The following is a 20,700-nucleotide window of genomic DNA, read 5'->3' as shown; positions in this document are numbered from 1 at the left end:
AACAACGGACCATTTTGCAGTTTAGGATTTTTAAAAACTCGCCAAGAACTGCATTAAACTAAAATAACTTCTGTTCAAAAAACTTCAAAAAGTTGTAAAAAATAGAAGCTGCTGTCGGTGTTTAAAGATGCATTTCGATCCCACTCATCATTTTTTCGCCCAAGCTGATTTTTCTTAAAAAAACGCAATTGCGCAAAAGTTTGCTTGTCTCAATTTCCCAGCCTAGCCAAGTAGAAGTCACTGACTTGTGCGCAAATTAAAATTTGTCAAAAAACAGCTTATTTGCTTTATTCTTCAATTAAATACTCCAAAAACTTTCCCTTCTTAGATTGTAGATGTGGACAAAGATAAATGCGATGATGCTTTCGCCTATATTCCGGACCTGGGCGGGTACGGTCTTGTGGTGTATTCGTTTAAAGCCAATGAATCTTGGAGATTCAAGCACAACTTTTTCCACTTTGATCCTCTGCATGGCGACTTCAACGTCGGCGGAGTAAACTTCCAATGGACCGACGGCATCTTCGGATTGGCTTTGGGGCCAAAAGACCTTAGCGGGTAAGTCCATGCTTACCGACTGTTCAAACCGAAAAACTTTGTTAAACATTTTCTTTAGCTTCCGCACTGTTTACTTCCATCCTTTGGCCAGCTTGAACGAGTTTTCCGTCAATTCGGCTATTCTAAGGAACAGAAGCTTAGCAAATGATCCGCATATCTACAACGACTTCAAGGTGGGAAATATATCGCATTATTTAAAGGAAAATTCGAAAGTCTATTTTTGCAGTTGGAAGGATTCAAAGGAGACAAATCGCAAACATCCGCATCGGTTTTCGATGAAAAGTCCAACACTTTGTTCCTCACCCAATTGAACAAAGACGGAGTGGCGTGCTGGAACCCAAAGAAACCCTTGACTCCTCAAAGCGTCTCTTTGGTCGTCAGGGATCCTCAAAGTCTCATTTTTACTAACGATATTAAGGTAATAACGCAACAAAACTTTTATACTTCTAAGCTTTGAAAATCGTCTCTTTGTAGATTGATAACGAGAGAAATCTGTGGATCCTTTCCGATAAAATGCCTCAATTTATCTACCAAGAACTCAATGGAAATGAAGTGAATTACAGGATTCAAAGGGTGAAAGTAGACGATGCCATTTTAGGAACCAACTGTGCAATTTAGGCGATTTTTTGCTTAATGTTTAAGCTGCAGCCACTAGAAAATAGAACTAGCTGGGTGTTAAAATTAAGGATTATTTAATAAATCCTATAATTGAATGGTTTTTTAATTCTGCAAGCTAAAGTTGTACTTTTGAGTTTAAGAAAGCTGCTGGTAAAACTCTTCACGCTACTAATTTCGCTTCTTCTTAAAGATTCACTATTCGAATAGCCGGGACAAGTGATGGCAAATTTTGCTTTCTTCTTGACGCTCTTTCACTTATCTAATGAGCGAATTATGAAACTGTTATTTAAATATACATTCAACATTTAAACATGTTTATAATCTCCGGAAATCGCATTTGCATACTTTCAAGCGTTTTTTTCTCACTGAAATAGTTTTATAAAAAAAAGGAACATTTTAGCGAGCGATCTCTCCGGTTTGAGGAAATAATACCTTTTGATTGTGAAAACGTAGAACTGGCAAACTTAAGTTAGATTTCAGCATTTCAAAAAGCCTATTTTAAATTAGTTTTAAAAACAGAAAACTGTTTTTCCAAGAAAAAACATTTTCTTAATCCATTCAAAACATAATGGACAATGAATTCAATCACTTTCGCATTTTCCCATCTAAAAATATACGGGGAACATTATAAAAAACAAAATCAAGAAAACGTCCAAAAAATAACAGTTTATTAACAACATATTACACGGTTAGGTCTTCACTTGAAGATATGCTACTCCTGCTGAAAAAGAATTACGTTTCGTCAGCAACCATAATTGCAAAGAAAACGAAAAGTGTTTAAAGTTGTCACACAAAATGTATTTTCTTATCACAAAGAAAAACGAAAATGCATACAATATTTCATTACCCGGACATTAATACAAAATTAAGCGATCTTAAAAAAGTCTACTCTAAATTCTACCGTAACATAGGGAGTCATATGAAATAAAGTTGCTATCACAGCACAATAGTCCTTAAAGTAAATTGAGGTTCCACGTACACAAAATCAATTGTCATCATATATTTACATAACATGATTTAAAGCCTACTGATGCCAATTGATTTTCTGGCAATGACCACAAGACCTTATATATACATCAGCTCAAAAACCACTTTTGTGTTGAAGCCATTCTGGAGCAAATATTATATTTAATGCTGATTCCATAATATACACAGTACTATCATGCGAATGCAAGACAAAGCCATATTTATCGTGACCGAGCTGTGGGAAGTGCAGTTAAAAATTAAAAATAAAAACGTTTTGCCATAAAGAATTACACATTTACAAAAATGTGTTACTTTACAGAGCTTTTGTTTAATTGATAAATAATATATATGTATATTAAAACGTGAATTAAACTGTGCTTTCATAATTTCACAAGTATAGATACAGTAATAACTTTTATTTGATGGGATATGACGCAACTAAAGCTTTCAGTAAGTACTAATGTACCCAAGTTAAATGAATATAATATGTTACCGGCAATGTGCGAAATCCGGCAAAATGCCTCATGGATTTGACGCAACTGACCAACTCGCCAGGCATTTTGCAGAATTGCTACTACTTTGGGGAACGTGCACATTGATTACGGTATTTTAGGCAATCTGCAAAATGCCGCAGGCGCTGGTCAATCTGAGTCTTAGATATTTTTAATCTTCACATTGACTAGACAATGTGCATAAACCTGTTGCTACGAAATTGTGCAGGTTAGTTTACCTGAAAAACTTAGTTTCCTTGAAAAACTAAGCAACGGAGCTCCGTTGCTTAGTTTTTCAAGGAAAGTTTACTGTTTAGTACCCTAAGTAGCAAACAACTTTGTAAAATTTACCGCGTTTCCAGTGATGGTTATTGATTGTTAGTTCTTATTCCTGTCCTATTAGCGTCTTGCAAACAAATTTTGATTTTTCGGAAGTAATGAGAAGTTTTTGAATGTAAAAACCAGGGAAATTGATAGGGAACATCTTTGCCAATGAAAATCAAAGACTAAATATGAAACAACATACAAGATTTTCGAGAAACGATGTGCTGGAAATATATAAATGTCGCTAATGAAAACAAACTGATATCGTAATTTTGTGTGTGCACAAAAATTTAAAAAACATCCGCAGTTATGGAGCTAAAATTTATGCTCTCATACTTTAATGCTGTTGATAAATTATAATATTAGTGTTAAATAATCTTACCACATTAAACTGTTTGTGTTTAATAAAACAATATAGTCGTTTCTCATTAAATAAATAATTATAATGATATATAATCATGAATTTAATTTCACCAAAAAGTCTTTATTTCCGCCCGCCATTGCCGTATCACTGAACAACAAAGTTTGGCATAATCGCCGCCCGGCAGAAAGGAAACAACAATTTTGCTGCATTATGTGCCCATTGTCTAGTCAATGTGAACATTCAACGAATGTGATACTCACATTGACTAACGCGTACGAAATTTTGCAGATTGCCTAAAATACCGTAGTCAATGGGCACATTGCCCATAGTAGCGATTCTGCAAAATGCCTGGCGAGTTGGTCAGTTTGCACAATGCCTAGGCATTTTGCACATTACCGGTAACAAATATACAGAAATTATCCAAAGCAAGTGTCAGTTTTTTTTCGAAAAGGCACTACGATGAATGCATGCGAAACTTGATCTGGGATCAGCATTAACTGTTATTGCAAATTGATTTTTATAAATTGTTCATCAATCATCAAGTCCTTGACAGTAAGTATTTCTAAATTTCTATTTCTAAAATAAGAAAATAATAGTGGCAGTTAGTACAAAAAGCTAAATAATATAATACGGGCACAAAAAAATGGAAACAAATGTAACAGATGCAAATAATTAATAAATCCTGTGTATCACAATATTGAAACCAGTGAGCTTAATTTGAAAAACAATGACAAACAACAGCACAAACATAGGATGGTGATTATTTTCTCATAAACCTACTTACTTGCTCGACATTGTGTGATTGGGATTGCGCGTTTAGTGTAGACGATTGACCAGTTGCAGCCACTATTGGCTGGCCGGATGCAGTTTGAAGTCTGACTGGGCTATTCTAAAAAAACCACAACATAACAAATTAATAAATAAATCGTTTAAAATAGTCTTGGCGATCATATTACCTGTCTCACAGCGTTCTGATTTAACGCTGCAGTTACTTGTGACAGCAATGCTTGTTGCGAGGAATTTCCGGCGCTTTGAAGCTTGATTCCCGCGATTGTAGTACTTCCTTGAGGCCTTAGAGCGGAGCTTAACGCCTGTGATGAAGCAGCCACTACCTGCAAATTGATAAAATCCAGTTCAGTCAAAAATCAATCAGGCAAACAGAATGCTTTCCATGTAGCTGAGTTAGAATGTATCCCTCACCTGAATAGTTTGTTTAGTGCCTTGACCGGCGTTCACAGGAATAACACGCGAGGTGCTACCTTTTGTCAGCACGACAGGCCCCTGGCCAACATTTATCGGAGTCCGAATAACCTGCTGGAACTGCTGAACAGTCATGGCCTGTTTAGCGCCCACTATTAGCTGTGTTGTCTGAACACCTGAGCCTTTAGAGCCACTTGTAGTAATGCTCAATTTCTGTCCACTAGCAGCAGCAGCAGCGGCCAATTTCTTCTGAGCCATTAATTGCTGCTGAATTTGCATGTGTCGCAATTGTTGCGCCGTCGTTGGCTTCAGAGATGGAGCGATTGCCTTAGCACCAGAAGCAGCCAGTGTGACACCACTCACAGGAATTGTTACAGTTTGAGTAGCTGCAAGCACAGTAAATTTTCCTTAAAATGATTTGAAATAATGTCGTTCTAATTTCACAAAGCACGGATTCAAGTTGAATTTGATATTTACCGCCAGAACTGGGGACCGCCTTCACTAAAGTGGCCACTTGGGCACCGGGAGTGCCGGCTTGCTGAATTGCTTGCGCAAACACTTGAGTAGTTAAGCCATGAATGGTATTTCCACCACTTGCATTCGAAGGCTGAAAATAAAACAGAAATATAAGGAAAATGAACATTTAATGGATCTGAGTGACAAGCCACAAAATTTATAAATTGGAGTTAACGGCTGATCCGTAGTCTTATGGATTATTGAAGCAAAATATCACAAGTTTGAAGAAATTATTCAAAACCCCACATGCCCAAACGTTTAATGCGATTTATATTAATTCCAGAACAATACGAATTCAATAACGACTAAATGACAAATTGAAAATTATACTATAAAATAGTTTTGCGGCATCGGTAAAATTCTTTATCTGGCGGACTTGTGGGGTTTTGCTTGGCAGCTCTTCATCTTTAATTTTACTCGTAATTTCAATATTACGTTGCAAAAAAACATAAATAATCAAATCCACACTTACTTGCGAAATAGTGCCACTTGTCATCTTTTGCTGCTGCAGCTGCTGCTGTTTCTTCAGCAACTGAGCTACTTCACTGTCAGTAACAGTTCTTGAAACTCCAGTTTTTCCACCAACAGTAACCGTCCCTTGACGAACGAATTGGCCACGCGGTTGAGCTTGTGAGAACTGTACTACAGCCTGCTGGCCAGCAATTGTGACTGTTGACGCTTTTGAAGCCTAAATTGAATCACACGTAGTAAAATGAAGGTTCAACGGCCGAATTAAGAAGCTCACCTGAGCCAAACTGTTTGCATGTAACCGGAACTGGTTATTTTTCAGTGAAGCAGCTTGTCGGATCATCTGCAGCTGTGCTGGGCTAAACTGTTTGCCCTGAGCACCTGTAGCTGATGTAACCGCCTTCGCGGCACCTCCAGTAACGATCAGTCGTTGGGTAGCGGCTTGAAGTTGTGCCGGACTCAAGCCAGACACACTCACGACTGTGGACGTTTGCAATGGTGAAGCAATGATTCGTTGTGGACGACCGGCTGCAATTCAAAAGTAATTTAATATCGGACTGAAATTCTGGGAATTAAATGGAAACTTACAGAGCGGGGCACCAGGAGACGGGGTGACTATGGTTGCAGAGGTGGTAACAACGATGGGAGCTTGGGAGGTTACGATAACATGTGTAGTAGGTACGGTTACAACTGTCGTTATACCAGAAGCTGACTGAGATGTCGCAGATCCTGACGAAGAAACCGCTCCCTGAGCTTGCTGCTGCTGCGACACGGCTATAAAAACGTAAATCAATAAAAATTGACTGAAAATAATGTCATAATCAACAGTACCTTTAAGCATTTGCAATTTCGCCAATTGCTCCGGTGTTAATGCCTTCTTTTCCTTCGCTATCCTTTCCGCTCGTTTCGCCGCTATTTCAAAAGGCAAAAGCGGGTGTTCCAAATCTATACCACACTCATTTAAAACTGGCGTATTTTTCGTTTTATTCATCAGAGGATTGTTGACGACAGTACGTGTCGTTGGGAGTCTTTTAATAGCAAGGGACTTTAACGCGGTAAACGAATCTGCTACCATTTGACAAAAAGTGGAATTGTTGTCTTGTGTGTATAATTGAGACGTCCTTGGAGATGGCCTGGATTTATTCGTAAGAGGAATCTTTTGCAGTGTGGGGGATTTTTTCTTTTTCTTGATCAGACTCTCCAGTGTTGAATATTTTCCTTCCTCCCTGTTCATCAGATGTCCTTCGTATCTGAAAAATCAATGTACGTTTATTGCGAATGCAACATAAACATAAATAAATAAATTACCTTTGTTTACATTGTTTAGGAGAGCGATACACGAGCGCAACGGAATTTACGTAATCAGCAGCAAAGTCCCAGTTCGGCGTTTGAGCCGCATACGTTACTATTAAATTTGTTGGAAGACCTTGCAATATTTTAATGACTTTAAGCAACGCCATATCTTCGTGAATCGTCCAGCTATGAATTACAGCCGGATCTACGGGTTTAGTCGATGTCTTGCAAGGTATTACAACTGACGGTGGTCTAAGAGAGCGATATTTCTGTAGCTTCATATCTCGCCGCAGTTTTAACAGAGTGCTTGAATGGAAAAGCGACTTGGGCGGGCTTACAACACTTTCATCTCTCCTAGGCACTTTTATCGGACGGCGATAGTCCACGTTGTAGCTCGGATCTAATCGTCGCTTGAACTCTTTTTTTACATAAATAGGAGGCAATTGTGTTTCCGACATAACAGTATCTTCATATAAGAAAGCCATGGTTTGATCTATGTAAACATCGTCATCCTGTTGCGGTGGAGTTGGAGGGCACCACATCTAACCATTAAAATTAAAGGGTTACTTAACTATAATTAAAAATAGCTGGTTCTCATTTCTTATGAAAATTAAACAAATACGTGAAAAATTTTCACTCTTAGTCATCCAATTACATGAACGAAACTATTTCAAAAAATTACTTACCGGCATTAGCTCCAAGGTATTTTCAGAGACCCATACCTAAAACACAATTAGTTTCATTTTACTTTAAAACAACAACGTTGAACAGATGGCAAAACCTGCGACCATTCATAACCCGAAGCAAATTTAAAACAAATATGGCAGTAAAATTTGCATTCACAAAAAAATTACTTGATAGTGGATACTTACCACTGTTTTATAACTTACTCAGATGAAACAGCACAAACTTAATTTTCAATGTTGATTTTGCTCGTGCTTACGTAAAACTAAATCATCCAAGCTCGGATCGACAATAATTAAATGTAATGTTTTGGTGGTCGGAAAGGCCGCAGGTTTTGATAAAGAAGCCCCCTTACTCATGTCCGGCGGGGGCAAAGTTTTGGTGCCCCCTGAGGACAAGTTTGAGCAAAGAGGCACCAAAACCCGCGCCCGATCCCGTAACGAAATAAAACTGCCGAACAATCGCAAGAGAACTTCTTTATTTTTCCCCTTTTTTGTTATGCTAGACTTATTCCATACTATGTACATAGTCAATTACATTTTCATGTGCAAGTGAGAATTTAGTAACCATTTTCTTGTACTCATGATAGAAAAATAAAAAGTATGCATAGGTTTTGCTGATGTATGAAACAGGTTCCTTTGCTTTCTCTTTCGTCCATCTACTCGTCAAGAATGACGATCACAAAACGCAAATTGATTTACCTAAAGTTCTAAAGCTTAATTTGCAGATGCCTAAAATTCGTTCATTAGGCATGTACATGAGAATAAAATAAATTAGAAAATTGTATTATTATCAATTGCACAATTAATTTAATAATTGGAAATTGTAATATACGGCAATAAGCCTTCAATGGGATAAAAATTTAAGAAAACTTGTAAATTAATAAATTATAAATTCCGTTTGTTTGTGGAGAATTAAAAACTGTTTAAATAAATCCAAATTAAAACCACCAGCAATAAAGTAGAGCCAGAACAGAAAGTTAAATGGCATATAACATATAGTATGAAAACAGTTCTAAAAATTAAAAGAAAAGTAATGACCACATTGGAACAAGCGCATACTTTAAAAGCGGATAATTTTATAATTCTTCTGAAGAAAAATCAAAGCTCCTGTAAAAAAAACTAAACCCTACACATCTCATATTTACAAACATCTTATTACATAAATCACAAATATTCACATTTTTTTGTACGTTGTACACTCGAGCACAAACGCATGTTCATTAAATAATACAAAGGAACCTTGGTTAAGAGTCCATGTTACTGGGCGGAGTACTTCTAGTGACCCACGTATCCAAAGTCTGATTACTGGATGGATCAAATTGTTTAAAGTTTTTTCTAGATTCTGGAGGTTTAAAAGCGATTCTATTAAATGTTTTACGCAATGTATTATTCGTTTGAACATTTTCTTTGGGCATTTCCAAACGGTGCTTTCCTGCAACTCCATTGGTATTTACGTAGGTGGCAACATAAAATTCTCCTTTAGGGCACACGATCGTACTAGCATTATCACAATTATTTTCCTGTTTTGGTTCAGGGGATTTACGTAACTCTCGTTCATACTCAGACATGAAAGAGTTCTCATTGTCCTTCACATCTTCAAATGCATTACTAGAAACCTGTTTTTCTTCATACTCTGATACAAATGAGTCTATATCTTCCTTGTCAACGTCCACCGCTCTCTTCCACTCATTATCGACATTATGTTTAACATCACTTGACGGATTATTCAAAATAATTGTCTCGTGTTGTTGCTCGATTTCATCAACATCCATACTTTCAACGGATAGTTCTGTACTTGAGTGTTTACTATCCGAATCGAGAGATTCAGCTGGACATGTTCCGTTTTTGCCAGAATCGAGAGAATTTGCGGATACATTTCTAGACATTTTTAGAGCTTGACCGTTTTCATCGAGGCACATACCAGGAAGATTTTCTCCCTTTGTATCTATGTCGTTACAAATTACTTGAGATGGCACATTATTTGAATTGTGTAATTCACATTCAGTCTCTTCCAATGTGGCTGGCGATTTTTTATTGGTTTCCGCACACTCTGCAGCTTTTCGCCTGGTTCTTGTCCGAATACTTTTAAAATTGTTCTGTTTACTATTCAGATCTTTGCCCTCATCATCAGAGCACGACTTTCGCTTTTTAGCAATTTTTTTGCAATCGTGGTCGATAGAGGAATTAGTGACTTTATTTCTGATGCGTTTAATACTGGGTAAAATTGGACTAACATCTAACGTCCACAAATTGATAGCTACCGTTCCGCGAGACCTCGTTCGTGGTGAGTTGTGATCGACATGGTTATCAATGCAACTGATTGTTGCATCAATAGCTGGAATTGAACCAGACTCTTTCAACTCGGATAATGTTAAATCCGATTCCGATCGAATGCTATCCAAAGAACATTCACCTGCCGGATCTTGAGCGGCTTCCGTAAAATCTTCAGTTTCATGTACTTCTTCTACTGGGTCACTAGAGTTACCACCATCGTCAGTTTTCACAATAATTGCAGCTTTACTTGCAAGCCTTTTGAGACGTTTAGATCGTGGTACTTTAGTTTGTAAAGATTGCTTTCGTTTTAACACTTTCACCCCGGCTTTAGTCCTCCGAAACACCTTTCTGAAACGAGTATGTTTTCTATGTTTTAAGCTAACCTGATTAGTGGCATCTTCACGGCTGTAAGTAATCATGTCGTTTTCCTCTTCTAATTCGCGCTGACGTCGTTCTTCCTCTTCACGCATCGCTGCCATTTGTTGTTCTTCCCACTCGCGTTTTTGTTCTTCTATTTGCCTCGCCGCGGCAGCAAGTTGCTCAGCCGACCAAGCCGATTCTGTCTGCTCAATAAACTTCATGGCATATTTTTCGATTGGTGACAACTGCAATTAACATTTACGTTTCAGTTTCAAATTAATAGTGTTACAGGTAGACTGATGAAATTACCTTTTTAATAATGTTATTAATCTCCTGCTCGGCTTTGCTTACTACCTCTGGCTCCCGCTCACTGTCCTGCTCCAATGGAATGTTTTCGTCAAATTCTGCGAGATCAGCCACTGCTTCTGCTTTAGCAATTTTTGCAGCCTGTAATGAACATAAATATCGTGAACAAATACGTTTCCCTTAAACAAATCGCAATGTTTCCTTACCTGTACATCTTGGTCATCTTCACAGGCAGCAAGCGCGGTCTCTAAGGCCCCAGCGGCAGACTTATCTTCTGATTGGACTACTGCAGTGTCTATAGGCGTCGCGGACACTTCCCGGCTATTTTCGACAATTTCGGACATACGCTGAGCGGCCGTTTCCAATGTTTGATCGATGTTAAACAGATCTTGAATAGTAGTCTGTAAGTAAACGTTGTATAAGTGCCGATTATAGTCCCAGTTAAACATAAGCTGATTTTCCGACCGATAACTCACAACAGTGAAACTGAGGATTTAATAGTACTTACGCTCTTGAAGTAAGCAGTAGTGAAGTTTCCGCCTTCAATAGCTAAATCTCCAAGCAGTCGCTTCTGATTGGCCTTCTTCAGTATGTTTTCCTCAATTGTCCTTTCACTCACTAGTCTGTAAGATAAATCACAAATCCCAATAAAAATTAATCAAGATTTAATGAAAAAAATATTTAAAAATCTATTGAAAAGAAAATGTCAGTAACATTCATGCGCGATTATTATTGATAAATAATCCTGCTTGGTAAGTTACTCTTTGCTCTCCTTCCTGGAAATAATCAATGAATATGGAGTGATTCAAAAACATTGGATCAGGAAGGCACATATATATTCAAGTCTATAGACTAGTAACGCGAAATAACGCGGCAAAAATATTGGAAGTAAAATGTGTCCTTACCTGTATATATGGACATCCCTCGTTTGTCCAATTCGATGGCATCGATCTTGAGCCTGAGCATCCATAGTTGGGTTCCAATCCGAATCGTAAAACACCACAGTATCAGCTCCAGTAAGATTAACACCCACACCGCCGGATCGTGTCGATAATATAAATGCAAATATCCGTTTGTCTCCATTGAACCGTTCCATAAGCACCTGAAAATAGAAATGTACTGAAAAGATGCAAATATGGTTTGATAGGACCGCTTTAAATACCTGTCTCTGATCCACTTTGGTAGTACCGTCGAGACGCAAATAAATATACCCGTGAAAATTGAGAAATGCTTCCAATACATCCAGCATCTTTGTCATTTGAGTGAATATGAGCACTCTGTGGCTATCAGTCTTCAGGTGTCTCAGTAGTTTATCTAGTGTTTGTAGCTTCCCACAGTCGTACTGAATTAGTCTGGGATCAGGGAACTGAGTAACCATGGCAGAAGCAATGTGATGTAGCGGTGTGGCTGGTTTGGAAAACAGATACTTTATGAGGCGCTTTTCTTCAAATCGGGCCCAATATTCGCTAGGTGGAGGATGCCATACTCGAATTTCTGGTTCCTTCGTTTTAACAGCAGGTACGTAGAAAATAAACCTAGATCCAAGCGAAAATGTGTCATAAATCATTGAAGCGACAGGAATTTTCAAATATTGTTTACCTGTCGGAAATTTCTTTCAGCTCTTCTATCCTACGTTCCGGACTATACAATGCATCTTTGAGAAAGCTACTGGTGTCTTCGCAATTTTTATCAAAGAGAACATTCAAGCAGTGTATATGTCCGCCATTCCATGAATTTGTTGTATTTGGCTGGTATATTTTTATGACATCTTGAAAATCCCTGCCATAGAGAGGTAATGCGGAGCATCGCCGCTCGTTGATTCGCGCCATTAGTTGCAGTCTTCTTTTGTATTCGTTTTTCGTATCATCTTGTACCTAATAATAAATAAGAAACGCTTTTGTAGTTTTACCAATACAAAAATGAATCAGGCAAATTACCTGATTGCTAATTCTTCTATTGTCATCCTTTCGCCACCGAACATCTAAATTGTTCTGTTTTGAATACAGTTGTCCTAAAAAATTCGAATTTACACTCCTCATTCCGTCCTCGCCTACTCTCGCCGTTGCAGTAGAATTCTACAAGTTTCATAGACTGTTATAGAAAGAATATCAATTATTAAACTTAGTATGAAATTATGATGTTGCAACACTTTTTATCGAAAACAACTACTTTACCTACCGAGGATGTTGTAGTTGTACCAGTTGTCACTGAGGTCAATTGAAATTTTACAAAAGCTTTCGTTATTGCTTGTGGTGTGTTCACATTAGTAACAATAGGCTGCTTTGTAGACAAAAAGGTTAGTTTTTGGCCACCTGAAATAAAAAAAAACATTTAAAAGGCTCAATTCAATAAGACAATGGAACTCATCTAGTGAATGATTCATTGATATAAATACAGGATGTTTCATACATAAAAATCGCAGGTAAATTAATTAACTTTAACGCAACTCGCAGTTTATTTTCCTGTACGCTGAGAGCTTTTAAGAAATCTGAACGAAATCCTAAGGAAAGTTTATGAATGATAAACACTTTTCAATTTTAAAAACTTCCAAACTCAACTTAATAACCAATTTAAATACAATTTGAAACCAGGAGGGCAAATAAATACCTGCAGTAGCCTGACTGACAGGCACAGATCCTGTTCTATTAGGATTGGATGTCAATAACAAATGCTTTCCTGTGGATGTTTGCACTAGTTGAGCAAAACTAGTGGGCACTTTATCGGAGGGTTTTAAAACAGAGGAAACATTTATGGGGGTGCCCAATTGAACTTGGCCACCAGCGGCTTGCGAGATATTAATGAGCGGCACAGCTGCAAAAAAATGGGTTAGTAGATGGGATGGTATGTAATTTAATGGCAGTTATATGATACATATGGGTTATCAGACAAATGCCTCAAGCTATCAAAGTGGGAAGACCCCGATTCAAGAAAATGGTATTTGTTGTCATCATGAAAAATTGATTTTTACCAAATTGAATTCAATAAAAACGAAAAGTTACTTACTTTTTACAACTCCTTGGCTCAGCACTTGTAAACCTGCCACTTTCATTTTAACATTCGGCTGTGCATTAGAAACGTTCCGAGCCTGGACTACCATTTCTTTATTTTCCTGCTTGATGTCTCGCACTTTGACTTTCATGCTCAATTTACATGGAGGACACAAGGGTTGTTGACTACTTGCTTGATCCAGATGTAGTGCCTTTTTCCAGGATTGCCTCAATCGGTAGCACTGGTAAGCTCCAAGGTGCATTTCCAACATAATTAGAACTAAATTCAAGGCGTATAAGTCGACGTTCTTAAATACATCGTAATTTATTGCCGAGTAGACGATAGAGGGCACGTGCATTTCGATGTTTTCACATTGAAAGGGAGAAATTGTTGGGCGAACTTCAAACAGATTAGGATGGTTGCACACTTTCCGTAACTGCATAAGGACATTGATCACACTAAGCAAATTACCGCTGGCAAGAGTTTCTCTAGTGTTTGCTCGAGACATGTAGTCATCGTACAAAAATCTCTGTCGTTTAGAAAGACGACACATGACTACATGTTCGTACTTTTTAGGCATCTGTTTCTCTACTTCTGACTTGAGCCTTCGCAGCAGAAACGGTCTCAGTACCTTATGCAGTCTTTTAATAATACTTTCGTTATACTCAGAATTGCCCTCGATCATTCCTGTTACTGGATTGGAAAACCACTCTTTAAACTCTCTATGCGATTGAAACACGTTTGGCATCAGGAAATGCATCAGCGACCATAATTCCATTAAATTGTTTTGTAACGGAGTTCCCGTCAGCAGCAACCTCCTTTCAGTTTGAAAATTGAGTAGAAGTTGCCATCGCTGAGATTTAAAGTTTTTTATATTTTGCGCCTCATCTAAAATTAGATATTTCCACTTCTTTCTTCTAAAGCTTTGATGATCCTGAATAACCAACTTATACGATGTAATGCATATGTGGAACATATTTGGTTTTGTCCATCCCGTTCTTTTCATTTTCCTTTCCTTTTGTGATCCATAGTAAGTTAGAATTTTGAAGGCAGGACACCACTTTTTACACTCCATTTCCCAATTTAACATCACAGAGGTTGGAACAACAATAAGATGCGGTCCCCAGTTTTCCTTTTCGCAAGCGAGATGAGCCAAAAGAGCAATTGTTTGGATAGTTTTTCCTAACCCCATTTCATCGGCCAATATTCCGTTTAGCTTTCGGTCGTACATCGTCACAAGCCACTCTAAACCAATGTGTTGATATTCTCGCAATGGCAACTTGAGAAGAAAAGGTACTTTGGTCGAAACAGTGGTGGAAGACAATGTGTTGCCTTTCGGTTGAATGCTCTCTGCGATTGCAGCCGCATCGTTGATAAGTGCGTCTTTTTCATCAGTCTTTGCTCTTTCTCCTTCAGTTTTTAAATCGCCCATCAGCAACTTTAAGCTCTGGTTTTCTACCTGAGAATTCGTGAGTTCTTCCGAATTGCTTTCATCATCAGAATCCAAATCATCGTCGGATTCGCTTGAATCGGACTTCGATTCCTTTTCACTAGCGGCTTTATTACTAGACTTTCTGCTGCCTGCAGATTCCGGATCAGATTTTTTGCTTTTTTTTTCTTCACTTTCCATATCGGAATCGTCAGAACCGCTGAGCCTTAATAAATCACAATTTATAAATCAGTTTATATGAAATGCGGAAAATATCGAGAAAAAAAATTAGGTCAATCATTAATTATGATAATTCCTCTTTAATTTTCTTAAGCGAGCAAAAGTTTTACGGAGATCCTATAAAAGTGTTGAAAATGGATTACCCTGTACATCTTTGTAATGGTAATGGTGCAAACAAATTGAAAAACGTTCTTACCGTATGTTGTCCCTGTTTAAAAGGTAATCTTTCAAGAAGTCATCTTCGAGTAAATCATCCAATTCCAACTGAGATTCTCTTTGTAACGCTTCGACTTCGGCTGATTGATCAAAATTTCCCAACGCTGCTTCCTCTTGCGCAATCGTCTCTTCGTCATCCTCTTCGCTTTGCTCGTGAGGGTCGAATTCATCATCAGACTGATGCTTTAAAGCAGACTGCCCGGAAACTTTAGCGGATGGCAGATCAACAGCAGATTTATTCATTCCTAACATACAAGAGTTCAAATGTAATTTGTTTTTGTATTGGATGTGCCAAGTTAACTTACCTTCTGCTAATAACTGGGAGTATTTTTCAGTTTGATCAACGATGAAGCTTAATTGCTGATCCAGAGCCCGTTTTCGTTTCTCTTCTAAAATGGTATTTTGCTTGTACTCGACTAACTTTTCCACGTTGCACCAGAAGAGTTTCACTTCTTTGGCGCAAAATGATGCAATACGCCTCAAATGCTGTTCTTGTGCTTTTGCTGCTTTCAGAGCAGCGAGCGATTTGTCTTGGAAATATTTTTGAACCATCCGAGCGCATTTTTTTGCGGCGGCTTTTTTCCACTTCCTCTCCTGTGCGAAATCAGCCGCCAACCACACCATTTCTTCCAACAAATAGTCCCAATGAGCCTTGCATCGAGGCATTTCCTGTATCTTAGGTAACCGCTTTTCCGACCACAGACCTTCCTTCTGCAATTCGTTAACCCGCTGCACGACATACGCTTCTTGTTTGGCCTTTTCAACGATTTGCTCTTGACTGGTACAGATCGTCGAATTAGACGTTGTACTCATTCTGATAGATGATAGGTTATCAGAAACCACAGACGCAGGTGATGAAGGAGTATATATAACTGGTGTGGTCGATTGCGTGCTATTGAAGGAACTCCCAGGTAAGGAACTGGCGGAAGTTGCCGTTGGCGTGCTGGGAGTCGTGTATGGAATACAAATAGAGTAATTTAAATATTCTTCCGCATCGATTGCATGTTCCTTCAGGTAAGCTACATAATCTGAGGTCTTTGGTCTTTTCGCGTACTGATACAGATCCAAGATGTTGCCTCCCGTCTCCAAGTAGAACAGTTCAAGCAGGTTTTCCGCATACTTTTCCTTCAGCAGCTTTGATTTGACTATTCGGTGGTTGGTTACTCGTTGCAGCTTAACCGCATAAGAGTCTTTTTTCTCTGGCGTAGAAGATAACGGACGTTTCGCCATCCTCGAATGGATAGGAGTTGTTACTCCTAAAAGATATTCTTGGTTTACAGAAGGAAATATTCCTGAGCTAAATGAGTTCAAATTGAATAACTGATCAGACAAATGCCTCGATTGTTCTCATAGGTGAAAAAGGGTATGAATGGATTGACCTTTTTCTCAATTGCTTAGAATCATCATGTTTGTGTTGTGAGTGTAAAATTGAATTGAAATTAGCAATAGTTTTTGTTCTTCATATGTACCTGAAGATGTACTTGGAACCACACCACCATTATTGGCGAACACCTGAAGACGTGCATTAGGGGTAGCCCTGTTAGTCAAAACATTTACTATTGACTGATTGGATACGCTAGGTCGTAAGGGCGATGTTTGTCCTCTGGAGGGGCTAATGTTTATGATACGAGTTACACCCTGTTGCACATTTCCTGGGCTAAGCTGTCGGGGGATATACAGCTCTATTTAGTTAATAAAACTTTAAATAAATAAATATCTTCCTACAACTATGTTGCGGTTTTCACAATCCTAATGCATACGGAATATACCTGTGCTAAAGCAGGAACGCCATGTTGTTGTGTAGTTAGCACATACTGGCCCCCAGCTACTTGAGTCAGTCGCATTGTAGGGCGCTCTGCTGCCGTGGTGTTTCGAAGGTTTTGGCCCTCGCGCGGATGCAGAGCACCCTGCCCTGCCCCCGGTGTATCATCGCTCATTACTGATGGAACTGAAGAATAAACGCCGTGGATTAATGATGGGTTTATACACGAGAATAAGGAATAATGCTTAACGATTCTATCTTAAAAGTTTGTTGCGCATCAGTCCATAGAGGTGTTTATAAACCGAATAATGCCTAACGCTTAAAGCCCGTGTCCCTTGCATCCGTTTATACGATGTAGGGATGCACGAAATACGTGTCACAGGTATTTTGGAACAGATATCGATATGGAACAGTCGGTACCTGTAACCGATACTTAAAATAACATGTGATTTGAAATAACCGGGCTCGCCTACGATGCTGGTCAGGACCAGTACAACATGGTATTTCGATATTTCAACAAAGCAAAAAGGCAAATACCTGCCTTTGTGCCTTTTGATTCCCCGCGGCGTTGTCAATTGGCCTGAGTATTAGTGAAAGGAGATATTTTATTCTCGTGAAGTGGTAAGCTTTTGTATGTATGGGAGTGGGACGTGGGACCCGATGATTTTCGAATCCACGCAGCCATGTTTCGGCAAATAGCAATATTCAATGAACAGAAAATATCGGGAACAGCAGTAACCGCCGTCTCCGATATTTTCTTGAATGTGACCAGGCCAGGTGAGTCACAGGCTGTGACTGACTGACTGTTTTTTCGGAATTCTGTTGGAATTCGGCTGTTCCTTGCCCTTGAAAGTTGATCTTTTTCGACCAATAGCAGTGCTTCTGAAATAAAATAGCATTTGTTGCATCTGCCCAGTGGAGTAGTGGACGAACTAAATTTAAATTTGTATAGGCGCTATTTACCTAGTCTGGAAATGTTTCAATATTTGTTTATATCAAACATAGCTGAAGTATTAAATGGCCAATTTTCAATAAAGCGATAAAATGAATTGTAATCAATGATTAGCATGAAAATAGAAGATTTTTCACATTTTACTGCCCTTAAGTGGGAAATATAAAAAATGTAGTCACCTTTTTTTGAGTTCAAATAAAGTTTCGATAAAATGGTAAAACGTTACTCATAAAAAATGTTATGACTTTTTTTTGACCATGAGCCCTTGCTTACATAAAGGAACAAAAGGCATTCTCAATCAAGGCAAAAAATCTCACTATAACTTTTTTGAAGGTGTTTGTTTTAATTTTTTAATACTTTATAAGTGGTATAAATTTTAGTTCCAAATATTCATATCTTTTTGTTCATTCCTATTTGTTATGTAAAAAGGGCTCTTGCCAGATTCTAAATAAATTTTTCTTGAGACGTCGGAGAGACTTCTCTGAGGCTGTATTTTACTCGTAAAGAGTTATACTACAACGTACAGTAAATGAAAATTTCATTACTGACTGACCAAAGAAAGTTATGGTACCATTTTCGTGAAACAAAACCAAATTAATTATTGAAAATTAACAAAACGCTGAAATCGACGGTTTTTTTTTTTCGATTTTTCAGTAAACTAATGAACGGATTTTAATGTAGTTTATCTGATATCATAGGTATTTTTAATACTTGAAAAAATGATAAAAAATTTTTCAATAGCATCAACGGTTCGACAATTATGCATAAAAAACGGGCTTTTGCACTTTCTTTAATTATTTATAAATAATTGTTAATAAACAATGTTCCACAGCCGGAAGTCGAGCACAAACCATTGTCTCAATATTCTGACATCCTTCCGAACAACTTCCAATAAACAGGCCTTTTAAAGTGGAATCTGACTGGACCCAAAATACGCTTCAGCCCAGCTACAGGTACAAACCAATATTTATCATGGGCCAAAATAACATGTGACTAAAAATCACAGATACTTGGAACAGGTACGAGCTTAGAACACTCACATATGGAACCTGTGCTGAAAAATACTGGTTTGTGTCATCCCTAATACGATGTACGAAAGTGTTTCTATTGGCTGGAGATTTCGAACGAATTCGTACGACGACGGACGAATGTTGTTAAACGAGCAACAGATGTTGCGTTTATAAACCGAATAGTGTCTAACGGTCAAGGAATATGGCTTTAGAAAGTTGCCCGCCCAACTTTATCTTATGCGTTAGTTGTTTTCTACTGAGGCATGCGCAGTTCGTACGACAAATGACATTCCAAAATCCCGCGTGACCGCCAAACATGGTATTTACATTTTGTTGTTGAGGTTAGAAAACGAAATTATTAAACCAAAAAGAGCTACAACTTCTTCAATGGACACCCATTTTAATGCACAATATTTATATACGCCCCAACTGGCGTTATTCTTATGCCTTAAGCCTTACCCTTAATCTCGTGTATAAACAGCCACCATAACAGCTGAATTTTTCAAGACGGTTAGAAAGGAGCATAAATTTATTGTGCCTTTTCTCAATGTTGCTGAATCATCATGAAATATCGTGCCTCATTGAGAGCAGCAAGAGGTTTAGAAGACTATTTTGGTTTTATTCCTTATCGGTTGTATTTCACGTCAATCAAGCCGATAGGGGACAAGCTGTGCAAAGGCGAGTTCAGTGAAATTCACGAGCTACTGCTTAAAAGAGGTTTATTAACTTAATTTATTTAGCTTGTTTGGAATTATAGGGCGGACACCGTATTATACACGTGCATCACCAGCTCTGAATGTTCTTTAGAAAACTTGTTTTATATTTACCTGATTTGAATGAATTATAAACAAATTAAACTGGCAACCGTGGCAACGCCGTAATGAATCCCCATTTTAAAAATCGCGCCCTTAATTACAAGCCGAATTTTCCAATTTATTTCGAAAATAAACGTTTGCAAACTATTGCGCAACAGTAGATGAGACCCGTAACTTTGCCTTGAGGATGGTGCGAGATCCAGGTTTGTTCAGAAAATGTCTGCAAATGCAAAAATCGATAGAGCATCCCCGGAAAATACCGTGGCGAACGCAAAAACTGAACTTTTGAGGAAAACCGTACTGAAAGCGGGTAACATTCAGCTAGAAGTTCAATCTATACTGAAATGGGCATTTTTTTTCCCAAACCGACCGGATTAACCGTGCAATAACCATTTGGAATTGATTGATGAACAAAGAGATTTTAGCAAAACGACGCCATATTGATCCCGTCGAAAAATCGGAAAACTTACCATAGTTGTAATCACAAAATATCTACTCAAATGTCGGTCATCCGCACTTAAAAACAGTTTCAACGTTGATTTCACACTCCAAAGAATAATTGGATACTTCACGTAACGATCAAAATTGAGAATGCATTCGATATTTTTGGCATTTTCAACTATCGCAAGGCCTAGTCGCCCATTCAAAACATGGCGACCGACAGGAAAGGCGAGGAGTATTTTATTGCCGGGTTGCCAGCTTTCTCAACGCGACTACCCAACCGTCGCCGACGGTTTACAACAAAAGAAGTGCGCAGAAGTTTTCAACCGTTGAATGCACCTAATTATCAATGACTTCCTCGTTAAAAGCCCATTTTTAACTCAAAAAATATCTCAGTATATAACCCTTCAGTGCTTTTGCCTGTCT

General features: G+C 38.2%; 2 protein-coding genes across 7 annotated transcripts in view; one reads left to right on the top strand and one right to left on the bottom strand.

Moving 5' to 3' along the window:
* LOC109545430 (protein yellow) overlaps window positions 1-1,268 on the top strand; it is a 4,355-nt gene extending 3,087 nt beyond the window's left edge. Inside the window, exons 4-7 of the mRNA XM_019916115.2 lie at window positions 329-555; window positions 614-728; window positions 782-973; window positions 1,030-1,268. Of these exons, the coding sequence (XP_019771674.2) occupies window positions 329-555; window positions 614-728; window positions 782-973; window positions 1,030-1,173 (678 nt within the window). The 3' untranslated portion in view covers window positions 1,174-1,268. The remainder of the gene's footprint in view (window positions 1-328; window positions 556-613; window positions 729-781; window positions 974-1,029) is intronic.
* Window positions 1,269-1,824: 556 nt separating this feature from the next.
* Window positions 1,825-20,522, bottom strand: LOC109545428 (helicase domino). 6 transcript variants are annotated; one of them, XM_019916110.2, is made up of 27 exons: window positions 20,304-20,522; window positions 17,064-17,242; window positions 16,764-16,956; window positions 15,600-16,550; window positions 15,275-15,539; window positions 13,425-15,064; window positions 13,029-13,232; window positions 12,600-12,733; window positions 12,359-12,496; window positions 12,021-12,295; window positions 11,584-11,956; window positions 11,327-11,523; window positions 10,930-11,044; window positions 10,628-10,822; window positions 10,425-10,562; window positions 10,139-10,360; window positions 7,482-7,517; window positions 6,811-7,337; window positions 6,334-6,752; window positions 6,091-6,276; window positions 5,780-6,030; window positions 5,507-5,722; window positions 4,996-5,125; window positions 4,519-4,925; window positions 4,275-4,430; window positions 4,103-4,207; window positions 1,825-3,894 (listed from the first exon to the last, which is right to left on the bottom strand). In XM_019916110.2, the coding sequence occupies exons 2-27, from the start codon at window positions 17,229-17,231 to the stop codon at window positions 3,889-3,891; spliced, it is 7,647 nt and encodes a 2,548-aa protein (XP_019771669.2). In that variant the 5' UTR covers window positions 17,232-17,242; window positions 20,304-20,522; the 3' UTR covers window positions 1,825-3,888. The 6 variants fall into 6 exon arrangements, with proteins under 6 accessions (XP_019771669.2, XP_019771668.2, XP_019771671.2 ...); XM_019916109.2 differs by having other exon boundaries at window positions 1,825-1,894; XM_019916112.2 differs by having other exon boundaries at window positions 1,825-1,894; window positions 4,519-4,904.
* Window positions 20,523-20,700: the final 178 nt, after the last annotated feature.

Source organism: Dendroctonus ponderosae, unplaced genomic scaffold, assembly GCF_020466585.1.
Source record: "Dendroctonus ponderosae isolate FM_Combo_2020 unplaced genomic scaffold, Dpon_F_20191213v2 Dpon_F_20191213_5, whole genome shotgun sequence".
In the NCBI taxonomy this organism is placed as follows: domain Eukaryota; kingdom Metazoa; phylum Arthropoda; class Insecta; order Coleoptera; family Curculionidae; genus Dendroctonus; species Dendroctonus ponderosae.
The sequence above is the reverse complement of the archived record's forward strand: the minus strand, read 5'-3'. Positions and strand labels throughout refer to the sequence as shown.

Coding starts and splice junctions, on each gene's coding strand:
- LOC109545428 (XM_019916108.2), bottom strand. CDS start 17,231: ATGAGCGATGATACACCGGGGGCAGGGCAGGGTGCTCTGCATCCGCGC. Junction 13,233..13,424: donor GAGCCAAGGAGTTGTAAAAA/GTAAGTAACTTT, acceptor ATTTTTTTGCAG/CTGTGCCGCTCATTAATATC. Junction 5,723..5,779: donor ATGCAAACAGTTTGGCTCAG/GTGAGCTTCTTA, acceptor GATTCAATTTAG/GCTTCAAAAGCGTCAACAGT.